This window comes from Scyliorhinus torazame, chromosome 18 (assembly GCF_047496885.1).
Source record: "Scyliorhinus torazame isolate Kashiwa2021f chromosome 18, sScyTor2.1, whole genome shotgun sequence".
NCBI classification, from domain to species: Eukaryota; Metazoa; Chordata; class Chondrichthyes; order Carcharhiniformes; family Scyliorhinidae; genus Scyliorhinus; species Scyliorhinus torazame.
The window spans coordinates 24,710,742-24,736,000 of NC_092724.1; the positions used below are offsets into that span (position 1 = coordinate 24,710,742).

At 51.2% G+C, this 25,259-nt stretch overlaps 1 protein-coding gene across 1 annotated transcript; it reads left to right on the forward strand.

The window, feature by feature from the left end:
* The first annotated feature begins 1,849 nt into the window (after positions 1 to 1,849).
* LOC140395051 (ubiquitin-conjugating enzyme E2 R2-like) lies at positions 1,850 to 14,397 on the forward strand. Its single transcript, XM_072482401.1, has 4 exons — positions 1,850 to 1,938; positions 2,107 to 2,204; positions 2,327 to 2,461; positions 10,807 to 14,397. The coding sequence occupies exons 1-4, from the start codon at positions 1,870 to 1,872 to the stop codon at positions 11,021 to 11,023; spliced, it is 519 nt and encodes a 172-aa protein (XP_072338502.1). The 5' UTR covers positions 1,850 to 1,869; the 3' UTR covers positions 11,024 to 14,397.
* The last annotated feature ends 10,862 nt before the right edge of the window (positions 14,398 to 25,259 follow it).

The following is a 25,259-nucleotide window of genomic DNA, read 5'->3' on the forward strand; positions in this document are numbered from 1 at the left end:
GTGGGGAATATGGGGGGGTGGGGAATATGGGGGGGGGTGGGGAATATGTGGGGAATTGGGGTGGGGAATATGTGGGGGGGTGGAGGTGGGGAATATGGGGGGGGGTGGAGGTGGGGAATGGGGGGGGCTGAAGGTGGGGAATGGGGGGGGGGGGGGTGAAGGTGGGGAATGGGGGGGGGTGAAGGTGGGGAATGGGGGGGGGTGAAGGTGGGGAATGGGGGGGGGTGAAGGTGGGGAATGGGGGGGGGGTGAAGGTGGGGAATGGGGGGGGGTGAAGGTGGGGAATGAGGGGGGGGGTGAAGGTGGGGAATGGGGGGGGGTGAAGGTGGGGAATGGGGGGGTGCAGGTGGGGAATGGGGGGGTGCAGGTGGGGAATGGGGGGCTGGGGGGGAATGGGGGGCTGGGGGGGAAAGGTGGGGGCTGGGGGTGAAGGTGGGGAATGGGGGGCTGGGGGTGAAGGTGGGGAATGGGGAGGGTGGGGGTGAAGGTGGGGAATGGGGGGGTGGGGGTGAAGGTGGGGAATGGGGGGGTGAAGGTGGGGAATGGGGGGGTGGGGGTGAAGGTGGGGAATGGGGGGGTGAAGGCGGGGAATGTGGGGGTGAGGGGGGTGGCGTGAAGTGGGGTGAGGGGGCGGCGTGAAGGGAATGTTTTGTGGGGGTGGATGGGATTAAGGTGGGGGGTGCATTGAGGGATGAAGGGGGTGAGGGGAGCAATGGGGTGAAGGTGGGGGTGAGGGGGGCAATGGGGTGAAGGTTGGGGTGAGGGGGCATTGGGGTGAAGATGGGGTGAGAGGGGCAATGGGGTGAGGGGGCAATGGGGTGAAGGTGGGTTTGAGGGGCACAATGGGGTGGGGTTGAGTGGGGCAATGGGGTGAGGTGTTGGGGGGGAATGGGGGTGAGGTGTGGGGGGGAATGGGGGTGAGGTGTGGGGGGAATGGGGGTGAGGTGTGGGGGGGGATAGGGGTGAGGTGTGGGAGGGGAATGGGGGTGAGGTGTGGGGGGGAATGGGGGTGAGGTGTGGGGGGGGAAAAAGGGGTGAGGTGTGGGAGGGGAATGGGGGTGAGGTGTGGGAGGGGAATGGGGGTGAGGTGTGGGGGGGGGAATGGGGGTGAGGTGTGGGGGGGGGAATGGGGGTGAGGTGTGGGGGGGGGAATGGGGGTGAGGGGGGGATGGGGGTGAGGTGTGGGGGGGGAATGGGGGTGAGGTGTGGGGGGGGAATGGGGGTGAGGTGTGGGGGGGAATGGGGGTGTGGTGTGGGGGGGGAATGGTGGTGTGGGGGGGAATGGGGCTGTGGTGGATGGGGGTGAGGTGTGGGGGGGGATGGGGGTGAGGTGTGGGGGGGGGAATGGGGGTGAGGTGTGGGGGGGGTGGGGTGAAGGTGGCGGAATGGGGTGAGGTGTGGGGGGGGGATGGGGTGAAGGTGGCGGAATGGGGTGAAGGTTACAAGGACTTAGTCACAGTGACATCCAGTCAGGGTTGGGTTTTCTTAATTGAAGCTTGTGTGTTTGTGTCCAGACCTCCTGTTTGTTTTTGGGTTAGGTGTGAATGGGTGGGGGGGCAGCTGTGTGGTGTTGTGACTCGCCCCTCATTATGCACCTCGCAGTTGGAGTGACGAAGAAGGTGCATCTTGATCTGATTCCAAACAATTTATCCTTGGCCAACATCACCTGATTCTGTCAGATTGCTGAGGGTTCTGTGGTGATGGGTTATGGAGTGATGGTGTCTGTGTTACCACAGTCACTGCGAAGAGTCATGGAGTTGATCAGCTTTTCTCTGTACCGGAAGCCGTGCTGGGATCGGGGGGGGGGCGGATCAAACCCCTCTAATCGCTGCCCTTTGTTTTCTCTGCCAGGCACAGCTTACGTTCCCCATGGATTATCCGTACTCCCCACCAGCATTCCGCTTCCTTACTAAGATGTGGCATCCGAATATCTATGAGGTAAGATTCGTTGAGTGAAGGGAGAGAAGCACCGTGACCACTGCTCCTGCAGTGGTCACGGTGCTGGGAGCTCTGAATGTGGTCTCTGGGGGAGGTGAGGGCAGGGGACTGTGGAGGTCCTGTGTACTCTGGTTTGACGTAATCAACCTCTTTCCATCTGCCCTGCAGAATGGGGACGTGTGTATTTCAATTCTGCATCCGCCAGTCGATGACCCCCAGAGTGGGGAGCTCCCCTCTGAGAGATGGAATCCCACCCAGAACGTCAGGTACAGGCCTCTGGAAATCAGTGAAATCTGCTACAAATCAAGCCAGTGCTTCCTGCGGTTTGTTTAATTTCCTTCATATGTCACCCTCCCCCCAAATCCCCTGTTCCTTATTTCCAATGCAGGACAATCCTTCTCAGCGTTATCTCCCTGCTGAATGAACCAAACACTTTCTCTCCTGCGAATGTGGATGCTTCAGTGATGTTCCGAAAATGGCGAGACAGTAAAGGAAAGGATCGAGAATATGCAGAGATTATCAGGTGAGTTTTTTTTAAGGCGGGTACAAAATCTCTGATGACTATCACCCCAGTTCTGCCGTTTTCATGAGCTGTGATTTACAAAGTGAGTCCGTGCAGAGACACCGTGCGGGAGAAGGGTCAGAGGGTTGCCGTTTAAAAGGGTAAGTATGAAGAGTAGAATTACAGCTCTGCGGCGATGGTGAATGGAGACCATGGATACTTGGCCAATTGGTACCATCACTCTTGTACTCGAGCAGATGAAACAGCCAAGGACCTGGCTGGCAAATTAAAGGATAAAACCTGCTAAATTGTCACGGTCACGGGCAGCACGGTGGTACAGTGGTTAGCACCGCTGCCTCATGGCGCCGAGGTCCCAGGTTCGATCCCAGCCCCGGGTCACTTGTCCGTGTGGAGTTTGCACTTTCTCCACGTGTCTGCGTAGGTGAATTGGCTGCGATAAATTGCCCCTTAATTGGAAATAAATAATCCAGTACTCTAAATTTAAAAAAAAAAAGTCTCTGCCACAGACACAGTAGAATACTGAAATAGGAAATAAAGTTGAGCTTGAGAATGTGAGGTGGAGGGGATTGGGACAGAAGACGATGAGTTTCTCCAGTATGACAGGCTGTGGTCTGTTTGCTAAATATCCAAAGGTGGTATGGTGAATAATTGTTCATTCAGGGGTTATAGGCATTGCTGGCAATGCCAGTGTTTATTTGCCTTAGTTGTGAGCTGCTGCCTTGAGTTCAACTGAGTGTTCGGGCATTCGGAGGGCGATTAACAATCAAGCACACTGCTGTGGGTCCGGAGTCTTACAGGTGCGAGTGGTTAAGAATGGCCGATTTCATTCGCTAAACGATGAACCTGGTGGGTTATTATGACAATCCAGTAATTGCATAGTTACCATGGATACATTTTTTTTTTGAAGATGCACAGGGTCGTTGACAGATTGAGAGTAAGTAAAACTGGCAGGTGGAGTTCAGTGTGAGGAAGTTGAGGACACCCACTTTGTACCAAGGAAAGACTAACCAGAATATTTTCCAAATCCCGAGGGGTCGGAAGTGTGGAGGAACAGAGGGATACGGGCTCTAAATAGAAAAATCATTAAAAATAATGACTTACCAAGCCACATTAACGTCACAAAACATCCCTCCGTACTTCTCGGGGGTGTTATTATTGGAAAGGTATAAAAAATAATTTAACCGGGCTAATGGCAATGGTGGGCCTGGAATGCCAAAAGCTGGTAGCTTTGCTCCAATTATGTTAAGCTCTGGTCAGGCCCCCATCTGGAGCAGTGGGTTCAGTTCTGGGCCCTGCCCCTCTCGCAGGAGGCATTGGCCTTGGAGTGGGGTAGTGTAAATGCACCACAATGATGCCAGAGCAAAAAGGGTTAAATTGTGTCGTCAGATTTCATAGACTGGGTTGGTATTCCCTTAATCTGGGGTGAGCTGCTCAAGGTGATTAAACCATATTATAGGGTCTCCGAGATGAACTATTTCCCAGGGTGGGGACGGTGTGCTGTTGGTGGCAATCCAGAATGAGAGGCAGAATCACAAAATCTGAGTCAGGCGATTCGGGATCAGGCAGGTGGGGTCTTCACGTCTCATCTGAAATACTGTATTGATGGCCCTGTCCTCCGGGGCGGCGCTCCCTGGGGACTGCCCCCCCCCCCCCCCCCCCCCACACCACACCGACGGGGCGGCGCTTCCTGGGGACTGCCCCCCAACCTTCACGGGGCGGCGCTCCCTGGGAACTGCGCCCCCCCCCCCCCCCCCCCCCTAACGGGGCGGCGCTCCCTGGGGACGAACCCCCCCCCCCCCCCCCCCCCCCCCCACACCGACAGGGCGGCGCTTCCTGGGGACTGCCTCCCCCTTCACGGGGCGGCGCTCCCTGTGGACTGGCCCCCCCCCCCCCCTCACGGGGCGGTGCTCCCTGGGGACTATTGTGAGTCGGAGATGAGGGTGCAACCCACTGCAAACACTGGTCGAATCAAGGTAGGTAAATTTAAGATATTGATCAGCGATAATTGAATTGAATGGTAGTACAGAATCAGTTTGATGAATGGCCCCTGGAGCTTGGTGTGCTACATTGAGCTGGGCCCTCGATCAGTTCGGATGTTGCACAATGCTGCAGATTGCTGCTTTCTGCAGCTCATCTCCCAGCAATGCTGATCCCACAGGGACAGGCGGAAGTAATTTTGCTCCTCCCATCTGTTGTGCCGATTCCGGAACATTCCCCTTTGTTCCAATGTGGGTTTATTTCAGTAAAAAATGGCACTGATGTCTGCTGAAATTCTAACATGTGTCTGAGATTGGCGGGGAGGAGGAGGTAATAATCTGATTAAAGTGATAGAATCGCAGAAGAGGCCCTTCGGCCCATTGAGTGTGCGCCAACGCATGAAAGGCCCCTGACCTGCCTATCTAATCCCATCGCCAGCACTTGTCCCATAGCCTTGAATGTTATGGCATGCCAAGTATTCACCCAGGTACTTTTTAAAGGCTGCGAGGCATTCTGCCTCTACCACCCTCCCAGGCCGTCACCACTCTGGGTAGATAGGTTTTTCCTCAAATCCACCCCCTAAACCTCCCACCCCTCACTTTGAACTTGTGTCCCCTCGTAAGCAACCCTTCAACTAAGGGGAACAGCTGCTCCCTCTCCATCCTGTCCATGACCTTCATAATAGGACTTTGCTGATTGAGTAATGTAGGAAAGACTGTGACCTATTTGGATACAGTGCTAATAGTCTCTGTGCTTTTTAAGTGACGTTATTGGAGACTTGAACATTTGGGGTCCAACGTGTATTGTTATTGGAACAGCATTTCTTTATAATTACAGATTGTTCTTTCATCAAAGAATTAACAGAATCAAAACTAACTCGCTCTGGGGGGAGAAAATCTACATAAAGTCCATTTGTAAGATCAGACCCAGCAATATTAATCTGAATTTTACCAAGTGGCTGGCCGTGTGACTTGTTTATAAAATGATAGCCATGATGCGGAGATGCCGGCGTTGGACTGGGGTGAGCGCAGTAAGATGTCTTACAACCCCAGGTTAAAGTCCAACATGTTTGTTTAGAATCACTAGCTTCCGGAGCACTGCTCCTTCCTCGGATGAATGCCTCAAATTCACCTAAGGAGTAGTGCTCTGAAAGTTAGTGATTTGAAACAAATCTGTAGGACTTTAACCTGGTGTGGTAAGACTTCTTACTTGTTTATAATGGAATGTGAAAATCTAATTGGGGAGCTCAGTCTCCTGCGTTTATAAGGCAGCTTTATAGCTGATTAACTTGAATAAACAGTCTATTTCCTTAATCTGCTTATTATAATTTCAGAATCCATCACCCAATAAAATAGTTCCCTAGTCACCAAAATTGTTGGATGGCACAGTGGTTAGCACTGCTGCCTCGCAGCGCCAGGGATCCGGGTTCAATTCCGGGTGACTGTCCGTGTGGAGGTTGCACTTCCTCTCCGTTTCTGCGTGGGTTTCCTCCGAGTGCTCCGGTTTCTTCCCAAAAGTCCAAAGATGTGCAGGTTAGGTGAATTGGCCATGATAAATTGCCCCTTGATGTCCAACGGTGTGCAGGTTAGGTGGGGTTACGGGGATTGGGTAGGGTGCTCTTTCAGAGGGTTGGTGCAGACTCAATGAGCCAAAATGCCTCATTCTGCACTGTAAGGATTCTATGATTCATGATGCAGTTCCTGTTTAAGATTTGAGTTTTATATATATATATTTTTATTCCAAATTTTCAATGTTTTTACAATTTACAACAGTAACAAAATCCACGAAACACATTAAACCTCCCTCCACACTGAGGCACAGGGTGGAGAAGCTGACCTCCACTCCACCAAGACCCGCCCATGATCAATCAGCGAGGCGAATGTTGTCTCCGCAACCCCGAATATGGCTTCCAGGACAATGGGCTCCACGTCCACATGCAAAACCCCCGAAATGGTGCTTGAAAACCACCCTCCAAAACCTATCCAGCTTCGGGCAGGACCAAAACGCATGTCCATGGTTCGCAGGGTCCCTCCCACATCGCTCACAGATCCTCCACCCCTTCGAACAGCCGGCTCATCCTTGACTTTGCACCCTGAGGGCAGCATGGTGGCGCAGTGGTTAGCACTGCGGCCTCAGCGCCGAGGTCCCAGGTTCGATCCCGGCTCTGGGTCACAATCTGTGTGGAGTTTGTACATTCTCCCCGTGTTTGCGTGGGTTTGGCCCCCCCACAAACCCAAATATGTGCAGGGCCGGTGGATTGGCCAAGCTAAATTGCCCCTTAATTGGAAAAAAAATGAATTGGGTACTCTAAATTTATAAACAAAAAAAAAAGACTTTGCACCCTGTACCCTACCTTCATCTTTATCAGCCCCAGTCTCGGGCACAAAGTCGTGGCATTCACCTTCCGCAGCACCTCTTGCCACAATCCCAACTCCAGCGCTATGCCACCCCCGTCGCCAATATAGAGCCCTTTCGAACCTCCCACTGACAGCAAGGAGGCGGGCTGCTATCGGGAAGACCTTCCTCGCAAAGACCCGCACCTCCATGTCTGGAAATTCTTCCCCTGTGCCAACCCAAACTTCTCATTCCGCTCCTCCAATCTGGCAAACTACCTTCCCAGAAATAGATCGTTCATCTCCCTAATCCACTTCTCTCCGGAACCTCGCATCCATCCTCTCCGGCTCAGACCTGTGAAATCCCCTGATCGGCATCTCTCTTTTTTTCCCCCCCACCCCAACCTAAAATGCTGCCGAAACCGCCCCCAAATCTTCAGCATTGCCACCACCACTGGGCTCGCTGACTACTTCCTTGGGGGCCATTGGGAGTGGTGCCGTTACCAGCTCACGCAACCCCGATTTTCCCCCCTACATGAGCCAGCCTCCATCCTTAGCCACAAAGCCCCCACCTCCTAATTCCATCCCTGAGCCTTCTCTGCATTCGCTGCCCAATAATAGTACGTCAGATTCGGGAGCCCCCACCCCTCCCAAACTGCCTTCCCCTCCGCAGTATCACCTTCCTTATCCTGGCCACCTACTCGCCCAGATGAACAAGAGATCAGCCTATCCACCTTCTTGAAAAACGCCTTTGGCAAAAAGACCAGCAGGCACGGAAACAAAAAACAGAATCGCAGTAAAATGTTCATCATCTTTGCCTGTACCCTGGCCCGTCAGCGACAGAGGAAGATTGGCCCACCTCAACAAATCTGCCTTCACCCTCCTCGCCAAGCTAGCCAAACTGAACGTCAGAAGACCTGGGCCACCTGCACCCCCAGATTCCGAGAGTGAGACGCTGCCGGGCGGGATGGCAGAAACGCCGATCTGCCAACAACCCACACTCATCCTTCGCCCCCTTCTCCAATACCACGCCCATCCAATGTGGAAAGTGATCCAAGAATACAGTTGACGAATACACTGCCCGCTTAACTCCAGCCAGCAGTGCCTTCCTCACCAAGAAACAGTCAATCCTTGAGAATGCCTTGAGCACTGGGGTTAGACGAATACTCCCGATCCCTTGGTCATAAAGATCTCCATGGGTCAATACCCCCCTCATGAGCCCGGCCAACACCTTTGCCCCACCCCCCTTACAGGGTCAGCGAGCTTGGCTGGGACCTGTCCACTCTCGGCTCCAGCACAGAGTTCCAACCCCCCCCCCCCCCCACCCAAAATCAACCATGGGTATCCAGATTTGGAATAGCAGCCAACGTTCTCTTCAGGAACCCTGCATCATCCCAATTCCAACACCAACCTCTCCTCCAGTGCACCAGTTCCGATCACGTACCTGTCCTCTTGACCTCCTACCACTTTCTCCATCTGAAACCACTTGCTCACCAAGATCGCCACCCTTCAAACTCTACTATCAAACCCCAAATGAAACACCTGGCTCACCCGACCCTTCCTAAGCCTCATCTGGTCCTTCGCCCTCCGATGGGTTTCTTGCAGCATCACCGCATCGGCTTTTAAATTCTTCAGGTGAGTGAAAACTCACGCTCTCTTCGCCAGTCCCTCTAACCCAATCACGTTCCTTGTCCGCTTTCTGACTAGGGGTCTCTCTCACCCCGCCCCCCTCTTGCTTTCCGCCATTACCCCAGGCCCTGCCAATCCGGCTGGACCCACCCCATCCTTTTGTTATCGTCCCCCCCACTCCAGAATCCCCCATCCACTTCCTCTTGCAAACACATTGCCCAGTATCGATCCCCTCCCCCCACCATTCACACCACCCAGGCCCATTGAAACCTGCTCGACCAAGCCCCGACTGTAGCCTCCCCCTCCACCCAACCACACGTACGTTTGCTATAATAATCTTTATTATTGTCACAAGTAGGCTTACATTAACACTGCAATGAAGTTACTAACAGCACGTCTTTTGGGACTTGTGCAACCTCACCCGACGAACCAGCCCCCACCCTCTTTCCTCCTGCTGGACTCACAGCAAAGCTCGCCGGCGGTCTTCCGCTCGCCCCCTTCCCAAGACCTTTTTTCCAGGACTTCGGCATTCCACCAACTCCTTACGACTTCCCACACCAGCTCATCCAGAAAGTACTCCTGAGACCAAGCATGTAAACCCCCAAAAAAACAAAGATTCTAGCAGGAGCCACCTAATGTGCGATCTCCTCCCGCATGTCGCTACCAGAGGTACCTTGAAGCAACATTCTAACTGCTCCTTCCTTGTGTGTGCAGTCATTTGCTCACTGGATTTGGACTGTGTGGAAACTTTGAAGGATGTAGATTGTCATCTTCATCTATAGAATCAAAGCTGATATATTCTTTTAGTTCACCTGACCACTGTCCTTAAAACCCTTTTTCATTCAAATTTAGTGAATCTTTACAAAGAGCAGATTTTGTATCAAATAACTGTCCCTGCTATTTGACCGCAGTTAATCAATTTCTTCATCTCGTGTCTCCCTCCCTCCCTGTGTCATCCCAATTCCAGTGGGTTAGCCCTGCTGTCTTGGTGCCGAGGTCCCAGGTTCGATCCCGGCCCAGGGTCACTGTCCGTGTGGAGTTTGCACATCCTTCCCGTGTCTGCGTGGATTGGCCACGCTAAATTGCCCCTTAATTGGGTACTCTATTTTTGTTTTTAAAAAATTAATCTGGATAGAGTGCAGAAGATATTTACAAGGATGGTGCCAGGACTCCAGGGACTGAGTTATCGGGAGAGATTGGACAGGCTAGGCCATTTTCCTTTGGAGCGTAGGAGACTGAGGGGTGCACTTATAGAGGTGTATAAGATCATGAGAGGCATGGATAGGGTGAATGCGCTCAGTCTTTCCCAGAGTTGTGGAACTGAGAATTGGAGGGCACAGGTTTAAGTTAAGAGGGGAAAGAATTAATGGGAACCTGAGAAGCCTTCAAATGACAAGATTCGGCAAAATGTACACATCAGATTTGCAAGGGTGGTGTCAGAACTGACATGAGGAAAGGCTGAACCGACTGGAGCTCTTTTTCTTGAGATCCATAGAATCCTCACAGGGCAGAAGGAGGCCGTTTAGCCCATTGAGTCTGCACCGACCCCCTCAAAGAGCAGCTTACCTCGGCACCCCCACCTCCCCCCAATGACCCCAGCTAACCATTTGGACACTGAGGGGCAATTTAGCACGGCCAATCCACTTAACCGACACACCTTTGGACTGTGTGAGGAAACTGGAGCACCCGGAGGAAACCCACAGCGACACTGGGAGAACGTGCAGACTCCACACAGTCACTTGAGGCTGGAATCTAACCCGGGTCCCTGGCGCTGTGAGGTAGCAGTGCTAACCATCGTGCCGCCCCTAAAAGCAGAAGACTAGAAGTCTTGAAAAAAGAAGGCCGACTTAAGTTGCTTCCACTAGTGGGAGAGACCAGAAATTAGACGTCATCAAAGAGTCGCTAATAAATCCAATCAGAAATTAGGGAGAAACTTTAAAAGTACTTTAGAGTACCCAATTCATTTTTTCCAATTAAGGGGCAATTTAGCGTCGCCAATCCACCTAGCCTGCACATCTTTGGGTTATGGGGACGAGACCTACGCAAACACGGGGAAAATGTGCAAACTCCACACTGACAGTGAGGCAGCAGTGCTAACCACTGGACCACCGCGCTGCCCCGGGAGAAACTTCCTTTCCCCAGAGTGGTGAGAATGCGGCACTCACTCCCACAGCGAATGGTTGATGTGAACTAGATCGATACATTTTCTTAAGGGGGAGGATGGATCGACACAAAAGGGAAAAAGGAATAGAAGGTGATGGGGTGAGCTGAAGAGGGACGGGAGGATTCTCATGTGGAACATTTCGGGGACTGGAAGGAAGGTTTCTGTGCTGTAAATCCCGTTGAGGCTTCCGCTGGTCCGTGTCCTCACCAAAACTGGAAAGAGTTTGTTTTTGTCTTTCGCAGAAAACAGGTTTTAGCCACCAAGGCAGAAGCAGATAAGGATGGTGTGAAGGTACCGACTACGCTGGCAGAATACTGCGTCAAGACTAAAGCCCCACCGCATGACAATAGTTCGGACTTGCTGTACGACGACTTGTATGATGACGATATGGATGATGATGAAGATGGCGATGGTGATTACTATGATGACGATGATGACTCGGGAAACGAGGAATCATGACCAATGCCAGGCGGGAGGGGGTGAACAGCCAATCCCCCCCCAATCCCACCCCCCCACCCCTTCCAGGGGCTAATGGCCTGCCCTGGCTTTGAGACTTGGCCCACATTGTGATATTCATCCTCCCTCCCTCCCCATCACCCAGTAAATGTATTTGGAGCCCGTGTCGTATCAACACTGCTCTTCCAGAATAAAGTGTTTCCTGGCTGGGAGGTGGAGAGGAGGGGGTTGGTTTGAGGGTGGGGGGAGGGAGGGGGTGTTGTTGGTTGGGTGGGAGGGGCTGCTTTGTATTCTTGTCCTTGTATCTGATGCTGTCATTGTTTTTTTTAATCTGATGGTGAAACATTTAATGGGATGGTGCGGCATCGTTCCATGTATTTGCTGATAAAGATTTGCCTCTGCTGATGCTTTCCACCTGATAGTCTGCCCCTTTCTTCCTGACGTGTGTCTCTGGGAACGGAGCAGGTTGGGCCGGGGAGGCGTTTACTCCAGCTCCAACCCCTTCCCCAGTCAGCTTTCCGTTCTGATCCTGTTTCTGAAGGTGCCTGTGAGTAATTCCAAACCGGATTGTTTTCTATCTCCGGGTGCAGTCATGTCTCTCTGCCTTCCGAGTAAACTCTGTTGCCCCCCCTCATCAATTCTGGTTTTGTCACTGGGATGGGGGAGGCTGATTTGAGGGGCACTCTCTCTTTCCAGGGTGAATATGTGCACACACTCCCTAATTGCCATCCCACTAAATAAAAAGTAGGGTAGTTTGATAAAGAAATGTCCTTTGCGACTGACCATTCACTGATCGAACAGCTCTTGTTACAGTTGGTATGAAAGCTGGAGTTTGAGGTGGAGGATATGGGCGGATTGCAGCAACGTGACACAATGGGTTGTGTACATACTGCCCGCCTGCTTGTGTCACACCCTTTACTGCTGTAGTGACCCCCTTGGTCCATCAGGCATTGCGATGAAATGAAAAGCTTTGGGCTACACAAACTTTTCAATTCAAAATTGTTTTGGTGACTCATTCCCCTTCCAAAGATGTGCAGGTTAGGTGGATTGGCCATGCTAAATTGCCCTTGGTGTCCAAAAAGGGTAGGTGGGGTTACGGGGATAGGTTGGAGGTGTGGGCTTAAATGGGGTGCCCTTTCCAAGGACTGGTGCAGACTCAATGGGCCGAATGGCCTTCTGCACTGTAAGTTCTATGATTCAAAGGGATTCTGACAGTAAGATTGTCGGGAGTCTATCTTCGTGCTTGGCCATCTTGAAGGGGAGGGGGACCCCGTACCCCAGTGCGAGTCGGCACCTTCAGGAGAGGAGGGGGACCCTGTAGCCCAGTGAGAGTCAGCACCTTCAGGAGAGATGGGTGACCCCGTACCCCAGTGAGAGTCAGCACCTTCAGGAGAGGAGGGGGACCTATACCTGTGCTTGGCCATCTTGATCCCAACTCACTTGTGTTGAATTCCTGGTTGGAAGGTGATGAAAGGGACAAACCAGATGGCCAGGCCTGTGACGACCATTGTTTTTGTTTTAAAAGCTGAGTGTGTATTAATTCACAATTGCGTTTTTTTTTCTGCCTTCAACATTTTATAAGAGATTCCTCTAGCTCCCTGTCCAGTTTAAATTCAGCAACTGTGAAGAGACAGATTTGTGAACTCTCAGGACACAAACCTGAGGCTACACTTAGTCATGTGGCCTGTCAAGGTACATTGGCATAAGCTACTGGTGGAAGCCTCAGTGAGAGTCGACATCTTCAGGAGAGGAGGGGGGGGACCCGTACCCCAGTGAGAATCAGCACCTTCAGGAGAGGAGGAGGGACCCTGTACCCCAGTGAGAGTCGGCACCTTCAGGAGAGGAGGGGGACCCTGTACCCCAGTGAGAGTCAGCACCTTCAGGAGAGGAGGAGGGACCCTGTACCCCAGTGAGAGTCGGCACCTTCAGGAGAGGAGGGGGACCCTGTAGCCCAGTGAGAGTCAGCACCTTCAGGAGAGGAGGGGGACCCATACCCCAGTGAGAGTCAGCACCTTCAGGAGAGGAGGAGGGACCCTGTACCCCAGTGAGAGTCAGCACCTTCAGAGGAGGGGGGGATCTGTACCCCAGTGAGAGTCAGCACCTTCAGGAGAGGAGGGGGGACCCGTACCCCAGTGAGAGTCAGCACCTTCAGCAGAGGAGGGGGAACCCTATACCCCAGTGAGATTCAGCACCTTCAGGAGAGGAGGGACCCGATACCCCAGTGAGAGTCATCACCTTCAGGAGAGGAGGGGGGACCCCGTACCCCAGTGCGAGTCGGCACCTTCAGGAGAGGGGGGGGGACCCTGTAGCCCAGTGAGAGTCAGCACCTTCCGGAGAGATGGGGGACCCCGTACCCTAGTGAGAGTCAGCACCCTCCGGAGAGGAGGGGGACCTATACCCCAGTGAGAGTCAGCACCCTCAGGAGAGGGGGGGGACCCCGTACCCCAGTGCGAGTCGGCACCTTCAGGAGAGGAGGGGGGACCCTATAGCCCAGTGAGAGTCAGCACCTTCAGGAGAGGAGGGGGGACCCGTACCCTCGTGAGAGTCAGCACCTTCAGGAGAGGAGGAGGGTCCCTGTACCCCAGTGAGTCAGCACCTTCAGGAGAGGAGTGACCCTGTACCCCAGTAAGAGGCAGCACCCTCAGGAGAGGCGGGGGGGGGGGACCCGTACCCTCGTGAGAGTCAGCACCAGGGGGAAAATCAGCAGTTTTGGGTTGGTAGTTTTTCAGCGGGACAAGTGTGACCAGGGTTTCTGGTTGGGGAAGGAATTCTGCTGAAGTGGGAAAGGGGCAGTGTAAATACATGTTCTAAACTCTACCCCTGCTGTTTGTTTTCGATAACTTGGTGAGCAGCTCTTCCTGTGTGAATTCAGTGCGCTTTGCCCTTTATTGCCAAACGATGGTGGGATATCTAACAGCAGAAACTAAACTCTGCCCTGGTGGCTGGAGCCTGTTGCTGACCAGCTGAAACCATGGCCCACCTGAGTGAGGCGAGGTTCAAGAAGCTGGTATAGTGGACTCCTGAGGTGGTGCTCTGGCCCTGAGGCTGGGCTATCCGTAGACCATGGGCAAGAATCCCAGTGGCGCACTCCCAATCCGTGCTTGGAAGTTTCCAGTCTGTTGGGCCAGTGGTTCCCTGACTCTGGTGAGCTGCGGACCTGCGACCGAGCCTCCAGTAACAGGCACGTTGATGCTGTTTTTTTCCCTGAGACGGAGCAGCTCACACCGAAACATGTTTGAAAGCAATGAAACTTTTTGTTGTCGAGTCTGGGTGCACAGTTGCTTAGTCCATGTTTTGCTGCAGCGGGGAGTTTTCAGAATTTTGATTTGAAATCTTTTATTTCTTTGTTTCTAAACCTAATAAAGAACTTTTCAGGAGCCTGAATGTGTTGTTTTTGTCACTGAAGCAGTTTCTGGCTTAACCCTGGGTGGAATGTGACCCTGGCACCCTCTCCGATACTGGACTCTGATGAACTGACTAATACGACATAACGTTAATCGATCCAATACAGCGGTTGCTAGATTCCCTACTGTTGAGGCAAAGCTCAGCTTCAAGTCTTATTATCCTCAAGTCACTGGATTTACTTTATTTCCACCAGATGCTGTTTGAATTTCACTATTCACTCTACCTGAAGCGCTCTGACCAGCAGAGCGGCTTCCGCTCTTACAGGCTTGGTGTGTTTCTGGGGCAGTCAATGTCGGGGCAAAGTCAGTGCAGCCAGCTCTTGGCAGCAAGCCCAGCTTCAATGTGGCAGGATCATCTCTCATTAACACTGAGGACCAATCACCACCTAGCATGGATCTTCATCCCTTTCTTCACAAACACACTGACTCTCACTGGGGTACGGGTTCCACACACACTGACTCTCACTGGGGTACGGGTTCCTCAGACGTTGACTCTCAGTGGGGTATGGGTTCCACACACACACTGACTCTCACTGGGGTACGGGTTCCTCAGACGTTGACTCTCACTGGGGTATGGGTTCCACACACACACTGACTCTCACTGGGGTATGGGTCCCACACACACACTGACTCTCACTGGGGTACGGGTTCCACACACACAGACTCTCACTGGGATATGGGTTCTGCACGCACACTGACTCTCACTGGGGTACGTGTCCCACTCACACTGACTCTCACTGGGGTACGGGTCCCACACACGCTGACTCTCACTGGGGAATGGGTTCCACACACTGACCCTCACACTGGGGTGCGTGTTCCACACACACTGACTCTCACTGGGGTATGGGTTCCACACACACTGACTCTTACTGGGGTATGGGTTCCACACACACTGATTCTCACTGGGGTACGGGTTCCACACACACTGACTCTCACTGCAGTACGGGTTCCACACACACTGACTCTCACTGGGGTACGGGTTCCACACACACTGACCCTCACTGGGGTACGGGTTCCACACGCACTGACTCTCACTGGGGTACGGGTTCAACACACACACTGACTCTCACTGGGGTACGGGTTCCACACACACTGACTCTCACTGGGGTATGGGTTCCACACACACTGACTCTCACTGGGGTACGGGTTCCACACACACTGACTCTCACTGGGGTACGGGTTCCACACACACTGACTCTCACTGGAGTAAGAGTTCCACACACACTGACTCTCACTGGGGTACGGGTTCCACACACACACAGACTCTCACTGGGGTATGGGTTCCACACACACTGACTCACTGGGGTACGGGTTCCACACACACACACAGACTCTCACTGGGGTACGGGTACCACACACACTGACTCTCACTGGGTTACGGGTCCCACACACACTGACTCACTGGGGTACGGGTTCAACACACACTGACCCTCACTGGGGTACGGGTTCCACACACACACACAGACTCTCACTGGGGTATGGGTTCCACACACACTGACTCTCACTGGGGTACGGGTCCCACACACACTGACTCACTGGGGTACGGGTTCCACACACACTGACTCTCACTGGGGTACGGGTTCCACACACACTGACCCTCACTGGGGTACGGGTTCCACACACTGACTCTCACTGGGGTATGGGTTCCACACACACTGACTCACTGGGGTACGGGTTCCACACACAGACTCTCACTGGGGTACGGGTTCCACACACACTGACTCTCACTGGGGTACGGGTTCCACACACACTGACTCTCACTGGAGTACGAGTTACACACACACTGACTCTCACTGGGGTACGTGTTCCACACACACTGACTCTCACTGGGGTACGGGTTCCCCGCACACTGACTCTCACTGGGGTACGGATTCCACACACACACACAGACTCTCACTGGGGTATGGGTTCCATACACACTGACTCTCACTGGGGTACGGATTCCACACACACACACAGACTCTCACTGGGGTATGGGTTCCACACACACTGACTCTCACTGGGGTATGGGTTCCACACACACACAGACTCTCACTGGGGTACGGGTTCCACACACACTGACTCTCATTGGGGTATGGGTTCCACACACACACACACTCTCACTGGGGTACGGGTGCCACACACTGACTCTCACTGGGGTACAGGTTCCCCACACTGACTCTCACTGGGGTACAGGTTCCCCACACTGACTCTCACTGGGGTACGGGTTCCACACACACTGACTCTCACTGGGGTATGGGTTCCACACACACTGATTCTCACTGGGGTACGGGTGCCACACACTGACTCTCACTGGGGTACGGGTTCCACACACACTGACTCTCACTGGGGTATGGGTTCCACACACACTGACTCTCACTGGGGTATGGGTTCCACACACACTGATTCTCACTGGGGTATGGGTGCCACACACTGACTCTCACTGGGGTACAGGTTCCCCACACACTGACTCTCACTGGGGTACGGGTTCCACACTCTGACCCTCACACTGGGGTGCGGTTTCCACACACATTGACTCTCACTGGGGTATGGGTTCCACACACACTGATTCTCACTGGGGTACGGGTTCCACACACTGACTCTCACTGGGGTACGGGTTCCACACACACTGACTCTCACTGGGGTATGGGTTCCACACACACAGACTCTCACTGGGGTACGGTTCCCCACACACTGACTCTCACTGGGGTATGGGTTCCACACACACTGACTCTCACTGGGGTTCGGGTTCCACACACACTGACTCTCACTGGGGTATGGGTTCCACACACACTGACTCTCACTGGGGTACGGGTTCCACACACACTGACCCTCACTGGGGTACGGGTTCCACACACTGACTCTCACTAGGGTACGGGTTCCACACACACACACAGACTCTCACTGGGGTACGGGTTCCACACACTGACTCTCACTGGGGTACGGGTCCCACACACACTGACTCTCACTGGGGTATGGGTTCCCCGCACACTGACTCTCACTGGGGTACGGGTTCCACACACACACAGACTCTCACTGGGGTATGGGTTCCACACACACTGACTCACTGGGGTACGGGTTCCACACACACACAGACTCTCACTGGGGTACGGGTCCCACACACACTGACTCTCACTGCGGTACGGGTTCCACACACACTGACTCTCACGGGTACGGTTCCACACACACTGACTCACTGGGGTATGGGTTCCACACACACTGACTCTCACTGGGGTACGGTTCCACACACACTGACTCTCACTGGGGTATGAGTTCCACACACACTGACTCTCGCTGGGGTACGGGTTCCACACACACTGACTCTCACTGGGGTACGGGTTCCACACACACTGACTCTCACTGGGGTACGGGTTCCACACACACTGACTCTCACTGGGGTACGGGTTCCACCCACACTGACCCTCACTGGGGTACGGGTTCCACACACACACACAGACTCTCACTGGGGTACGGGTACCACACACACTGACTCTCACTGGGTTACGGGTCCCACACACACTGACTCACTGGGGTACGGGTTCAACACACACTGACCCTCACTGGGGTACGGGTTCCACACACACACACAGACTCTCACTGGGGTATGGGTTCCACACACACTGACTCTCACTGGGGTACGGGTCCCACACACACTGACTCACTGGGGTACGGGTTCCACACACACTGACTCTCACTGGGGTACGGGTTCCACACACACTGACCCTCACTGGGGTACGGGTTCCACACACTGACTCACTGGGGTATGGGTTCCACACACACTGACTCACTGGGGTACGGGTTCCACACACAGACTCTCACTGGGGTACGGGTTCCACACACACTGACTCTCACTGGGGTACGGGTTCCACACACACTGACTCTCACTGGAGTACGAGTTCCACACACACTGACTCTCACTGGGGTACGGATTCCACACACACACACAGACTCTCACTGGGGTATGGGTTCCCCGCACACTGACTCTCACTGGGGTACGGATTCCACACACACTGACTCTCACTGGGGTATGGGTTCCACACACACACAGACTCTCACTGGGGTACGGGTTCCACACACACTGACTCTCACTGGGGTATGGGTTCCACACACACACAGACTCTCACTGGGGTACGGGTTCCACACACACTGACTCTCACTGGGGTATGGGTTCCACACACACACAGACTCTCACTGGGGTACGGGTGCCACACACTGACTCTCACTGGGGTACAAGTTCCCCACACACTGACTCTCACTGGGGTACGGGTTCCACACACACTGACTCTCTCTGGGGTGTGGGTTCCACACACACTGATTCTCACTGGGGTACGGGTGCCACACACTGACTCTCACTGGGGTACAGGTTCCCTACACACTGACTCTCAGTGGGGTACGGGTTCCACACACACTGACTCTCACTGGGGTTGGGGTTCCACACACTGACTCTCACTGGGGTAAGGGTTCCACACACACTGACTCTCACTGGGGTTGGGGTTCCACACACTGACTCTCACTGGGGTTGGGGTTCCACACACTGACTCTCACTGGGGTAAGGGTTCCACACACACTGACTCTCACTGGGGTTGGGGTTCCACACACACTGACTCTCGCTGGGGTACAGGCTTTTCACACAAATTCTCAGTGGGGTACATGTTCCATACACTGATTCTCATGGGGGTGTGGATCCCAGGCACACTGGGGTACGGATACCACCCAAAAGATGTGCAGGGTAGGTGGATTAAAAAAAATAAAAATTATTAATGGTTTTCATAAAATATCAATAACAATATGAGAAAGAAAAAAGAACCCAACAGGGTTAAGTACAAAACACAATCTTTAAAAAAAAAAGCAACCCCCAAACCCCTCTCCCCTGTACATAAATAATAAATTAACATTAACACCCCGACTTAACACAACAGATGTATGCACCCCCTCAGACCCTCCCGTGTAAATAACAAACAAAAATAAAGTAACCCCCCCGCAGAGCTGCTGCTGCCATTGACCAATGTCTATCGTTCTGCCAGAAAGTCTAAGAACGGTTGCGACCGCCTAAAGAACCCTTGTACCGACCCTCTCAAGGTGAATTTCACCCTCTCCAATTTAATGAACCCTGCCAGATCGCTGATCCAGGATTTCACACTTGGGGGCCTCGCATCTTTCCACTGAAGGAGAATCCTTCGCCAGGCTACCAGGGACGCAAAGGCCAGCAGGGTAGGTGGATTTGCCACACTAAATTGCCACTTAACTGGGAAAAAAAAAGAATTGGATACTTTAAATTTATTTTTAAAAAAAGATAAATATGAAATTTCAAAGTTATATAAAATGCTGATTATCGTAGTTGAACCACATACCAGAGAACCCTTCAGCAGATCAAAGCATGTTGTCTCAACAGTTTCCCTAACCTCTAGAATTAGACTAAAACTAAATAGTGAGGCTGAGGCATCATGTGAGAGAAGGTGTGATTAAAGGGTGAGCACATGACGAGACTGCAAGATCGCAATATGGGTCATGGCAATCAGCGTGGCAGGAGGCATCGTCTGTACAAACAAGTGTGGCAGCAGATCAGACAAAACGTCTCAAAAACATTAAACGGACAACTAAAGACTACCTGACTGCATGCAGCATTCGTAACAAAATGGATGAGATAATAGCTCAAATACAAATAAATATGTTGGACGTAATAGCTATTACAGAGCTGTGGCTATAAGGTGACCAAGGCTGGGACCTGAATATTCGAGGGTACTTGACATTTTGGAAGGACAGGAAGTTCGGAAAAGGTGGTGGGGTAGCTCTGTTAATTCAGGAATGTCATGAGTACAATAGACAGCGATAACCTTCGTTCTAAAGGTCCAGAGGTAGAATAAGTTTGGATAGAAATGAGAACGAGCAGCGCGGCACGGTGGCAAAGTGGTTAGCACTGCTGCTTCACGGCACTGAGGACTTGGGTTTGATACCGGCCCCAGGTCACTGTCCATGTGGAGTTTGCACATTGTCCCCGTGTCTGCGTGGGTTTCACCCCCACAACCCAAAAAGATGTGCAGGCTAGGTGGATTGGCCACGCTAAATTGCCCCTTAATTGGGAGGAAAAACAATTGGGTATTTTAAATTAATTTAAAAAAAGAAATAGCAAAGGCAAGAAGTCACTTGCGGGAGTAGTTTACGTCCCCTAAGCGTAACCACACTGCAGGACAGTGTGTGCAGGGAGAAATGGAGGCGTACCACAATAAGCATAGAGATTGTCAAATTAGATTTTTATTCATTCATGGGACATAGGTGTCGCAGGCTGTGCCAATATATATTGCCCATCCCCAATTGCCATTGGGGTAGTTAAGAGTCATCCACATTGCTGTGGGTCTGGAGTCACATGTAGGCCAGACCAGGTAAGGACATTAGTGAACCAGGTGAGTTTTTAACGATAATCGACAATGGTTTCATAGTCATTATTAGACTTTTAATTCCAGATTCTTATTGAGTTAAAATTTAACCATTTGCCGTGGTGGGGTTTGAACCTGGGTTCCCAGACCATTACTCTGGGTTTCTGGTTAACTCGTCCAGTGACAATACCACTACACCACTGCCTCCTTGCCGAAGGTAGCCTGGAAGTTGATTTCATGGAGTGTTTTTGGGACTGTTCCTTCGAGCAGAATATTCGTGGGGCAGCCAGAGAGCAGGCTAGTCCAGATGATCCAGTATTGTGCAATGAGACAAGTTAAATTAATGACATCATAATAAAGGGGCCCGAGGTAGCAGTGATCATAATATGATTGAATGTCACATTCCAAGTGCTGAGGATTGAATGTCACATTCCATTTGACATTCCAAGTGCTGAGGACGGTCACCTCAGCACTTCGCTTTACCGCAAGCCCACGGATAACCTCACGATGCTCCACTTCTCCAGCTTCCACCCTAAACACATTAAGGAAGCCATCCCCTATGGCGAAGCCCTCCGTATACACACGATCTGCTCAGACGAAGAAGAGCGTAACAGACATCTAGAGACGCTGAAAGATGCCCTTGTACAAATGGGATATGGCACTCGACTCATCGATTGGCAGTTCCAACGCGCCTCAGCAAAAAAACGCACAAACACGGGACACAACCGACAGAGTATCGTCGTCCAGTACTCTTCATTCACCTGAGGAAGGAGCAGTGCTCCGAAAGCTAGTGATTTGAAACAAACCTGTTGGACTTTAACCTGGTGTTGTAAGACTTCTTACTGTGCACATTCCATTTGAGGGAGAGAAGAGTAGGTCTCAGACAAATGTTTTGAATTTAAAGGCAATTGTGAAGCTATGAAGAAAGCTGGATAAAGTAAACTGAGAAATTAGGTTAAGCGATTGGTCAGTAGAGATGCAGTGGAAGGAAGTGGAGGGAGTTTCTCCACAGGGTGCATCCTGCATGAGGTTCAGTTTGGTACAACTCAAAGTGGTGTTCAGAGCACATCTCACCACAGCCAGGATGAGTCGTTTTTTTTAGGGGGGCTGAAGATTAAGTGTAAGCGGTACTCGAGAGGGCCTGTGAACCATACGCACATGTTCTGGTCCTGTCCCACGTTGGACCACCATATCGGCAACTTTAGAGGTGGATCTGGAGCCCTGCCCATTAGTTGTGATATTTGGGGTATCGGACCAGCCAAAAGTGAGGACGGGTGTGAGGGCGGATGCTTTGGCTTTTAAAAATATATAAATTTAGAGTACCCAATTCATGTTTTCCAATTAAGGGGCAATTTAGCGTGGCCAATCCACCGAGCCTGATGCTTTGGCTTTTGCCTCGTTGGCTTAGCGGTGGATTCTGTTGAGTTGGAGGAAGACGACATTGCACAGTTTCGCAGTGTGGCTGGCTGATTTGAAGGAGTTTTGTACCTCAGGAAGGGTAAGTTCACGGTGAGGGCAGCGATGGACGGATTCTACTGTAGACGACATCCATTTGTATTACATTTCAAGGGTCTGGTGACTGTTAGGGGCTGCGGGGCGGGGGGGGGGGGGGGCTGTTCTTTTGGGAAGGGGTGGTTATAACTGTTGGCGGGGTTTTTAAAAATATAGATTTGATTGTTGTTCATGTATAAAATGTTAAAAGTTTAATAAAAATATTTTCAGAGAGATTCGGTGGCAGAGATTTAAGGAGATACTCGACCACACTCAGCAAACATACATTCCAGGGAGAAACAAAAACTCTAGGGGAGGGACACAATAGTTTTGGCTAACCAAGGAAGTAAAAGGTGGTATCAAACTGAAAGAAAAAAAATATAATTCCACAAAGGTTAGGGGCAAGTCAAAAGATTGGACAGAATATTAAAAAAAAAATCAAGAATGACTAAAGAAAATTAGGAGGTAGAAATTAGAGTATGCGAGTAAACTAGCTAGAAATATGAAAAAAATATTAAGGGTTTCTACAAGTATTTAAAAAGTTAAAGTAACTCAAGTGAGCATTGGTCCTCTGGAGGTGAGCCTGTAGAATTACTACTTGGAAATAAGGAAATGGCAAAGGAATTGGACAGATATTTTGTGTCTGTCTTCACTGTAGAGGGTACAAATAACATCCCAGAAATCATTGTAAATCATGGGAGAGAAGGGACTGAGGAAATTAAATTATTACTATCACCAGAAAAAGAGTAATGAGAAAAGTATTAGAATTAAAGGCTGACAAGTTCCCAGGTACTGATGGACTTCAGCTTAGGTCCTAAAAGAAGTGGCTGCTGAGATAGTAGATGCATTGGTTTTAATTTTCCAAAATTCCCTAGATTTTGGAAAGGTCCCATCAGATTGGAAAATAGTGAAAATGACTCAGCTGTTCAAGAAAAGAGAGAGACAGAAACCAGGAAGCTACAGGCACTGGTTAGCCTTATATCTGTCCTAGTTTATAACAGGGCAAGTGGAAAATCTCAATGCAATCAGACAGAATCAACATGGTTTTGTGAAAGGGTTTTGTGTTTGACTAATTTATAGAATTGTTTGAGGTAGTAACAAGCAAAGTAGATAACGGGGATCCTGTAGATATGTACTTGGATTTGAAGAAGACATTGGACAAGGTGCCACATCAAAGATTCTTGGTAGGGCAGCACTGTGGCGCAGTCGGTTAGCACTGCCACCTCACGGCGCTGAGGACCTAGGATGGATCCAGGCCCTGGGTCCGATCCTGGCCCCGGGTCACTGTCCGTGTGGAGTTTGCACATTCTCCCTGTGTCTGCTTGGGTCTCAGCCCAGGGTAGGCAGATTGGCCACACCAAATTGCCCCATAATTGAGGGGAAAAAAGAATTGGGTACTCTAAATATATATTTAAAAAAGGGGGGAAAAAAATCAAAGATTCCTGATGTGGTGGGTAACATATTATCATGGTTAGAAGACTAATTATCTAACAGGAAACGGAGTCGGGATGAATGGGTCATTTGCGGTTTGGCAAAATGTGAGGAGTGCAGCGCACAGGGATCAGGGCTGGGGCCTCACTACTTATAATCCATATCAATGACTTGGATGAAGGGACCAAATATTTGATTGCTAAATGTGTCGGTAACAAAAGTATAGGCAGGAAAGTAAGTTATGAAGTGGGCATGATGAGTCTGCAAAGAGATATAGAGGCTAGGCGAGTAGGAAACGATTTGGTGGATGGAGTATAACGTGGGAAAATGTGAACCTGTCCACTTTAGCAGAGAGATTGCAGAACTCTGAGGTAGAGGGATCTGGGTGTCCTAGTGCATGTGCCACAAAAAGCTAGTAAAGAGGAATAGCAAATTATTAGGAAGGCTGATGGAATGTTGGTGTTTATTGCAAGCAGCTGCGTTTGGAGTCCTGTGTACAGTTTTGGTTTCCTTATTTAAGAAGTGATAGAATTGCATTAGAAGCAGTGTAAACAAGGTTCACTTGACTGATTCCTGGGATGAAAGGGTTGTCTTATAAGGAAAGGTTGGAAAGGCTGAGCCTTTATCCATTGGTGTTTGGAAGAATGAAGGTGATCTTATTGAGACATATAAAGATCCCAAAGTAACTTGACAGTGTGGATGAAGAAAATATATTTTCCCTCATGGGAGAGACAAGGACCAGGGAACACAGTTTAAAAATAAGATTTAGCCTCTCTCAATGGAATTTCCCGTTGAATCCACTCGACATTGCTAGACATTGGTGGCAGGAGGAGTTGTCCGGAAGAGCCAGATGATCGCGCTCAATGTCGCCACTGCCCAGGTCTGACCTAGCTACGGCCAGAAAAGAATGAGTATTAATGTGTAATAAAAGTAAAATACTGCAGATGCAGTAGAACCTGAAACAAAAAAACAGAAAATGCTGGAAAAGCTCAGCAGGTCTGGCAGCATCTGTAGAGAGAGAAAATAGAGTTAATGTTTTGGGTCCATATGACTCTTCTTCATTGCATTAATGTGTTTTGTGGATACGCCAGGTGGTACATCCAAACTCGCAACTATCACACAAAGGATCACCAGGGATTATTTAACTTTCCTTTCTATAAATTGCCACACCTGGTTTGTAATTATTAACACATCTGTTGGAGGAATCACACGATGAGGCAGGGCAGACAAAGGTAATTCAGCCATCATGCCGGTGCCAGCCCTTTCGTGAACATGCAATTATTCTCAGTTGCGGGGTTTCCCCGCAAGTCGATAAATTTTGGAATGTTAGTAAATTTCTTCCACTGTCTTTTTCAACAATGTTCATCTGCTTCATCACTGACCTCCCTCAGTACTGACCCTCTGACAGTGCAGCACTCCCTCAGTACTGGCCCTCTGACAGCGCAGCGCTCCCTCAGTACTGACCCTCTGACAGTGCAGCGCTCAGTACTGACCCTCTGACAGTGCAGCACTCCCTCAGTACTGACCCTCTGACAGTGCAGCACTCCCTCAGTACTGACC

Excerpts from the sequence above, each read along its gene's own strand:
- LOC140395051 (XM_072482401.1), top strand. The coding sequence starts at position 1,870 with ATGGATTATCCGTACTCCCCACCAGCATTCCGCTTCCTTACTAAGATG. Across the intron at positions 1,939-2,106 it reads GGCATCCGAATATCTATGAG|AATGGGGACGTGTGTATTTC; the intron begins GTAAGATTCGTT and ends TCTGCCCTGCAG. Across the intron at positions 2,462-10,806 it reads GAATATGCAGAGATTATCAG|AAAACAGGTTTTAGCCACCA; the intron begins GTGAGTTTTTTT and ends TGTCTTTCGCAG.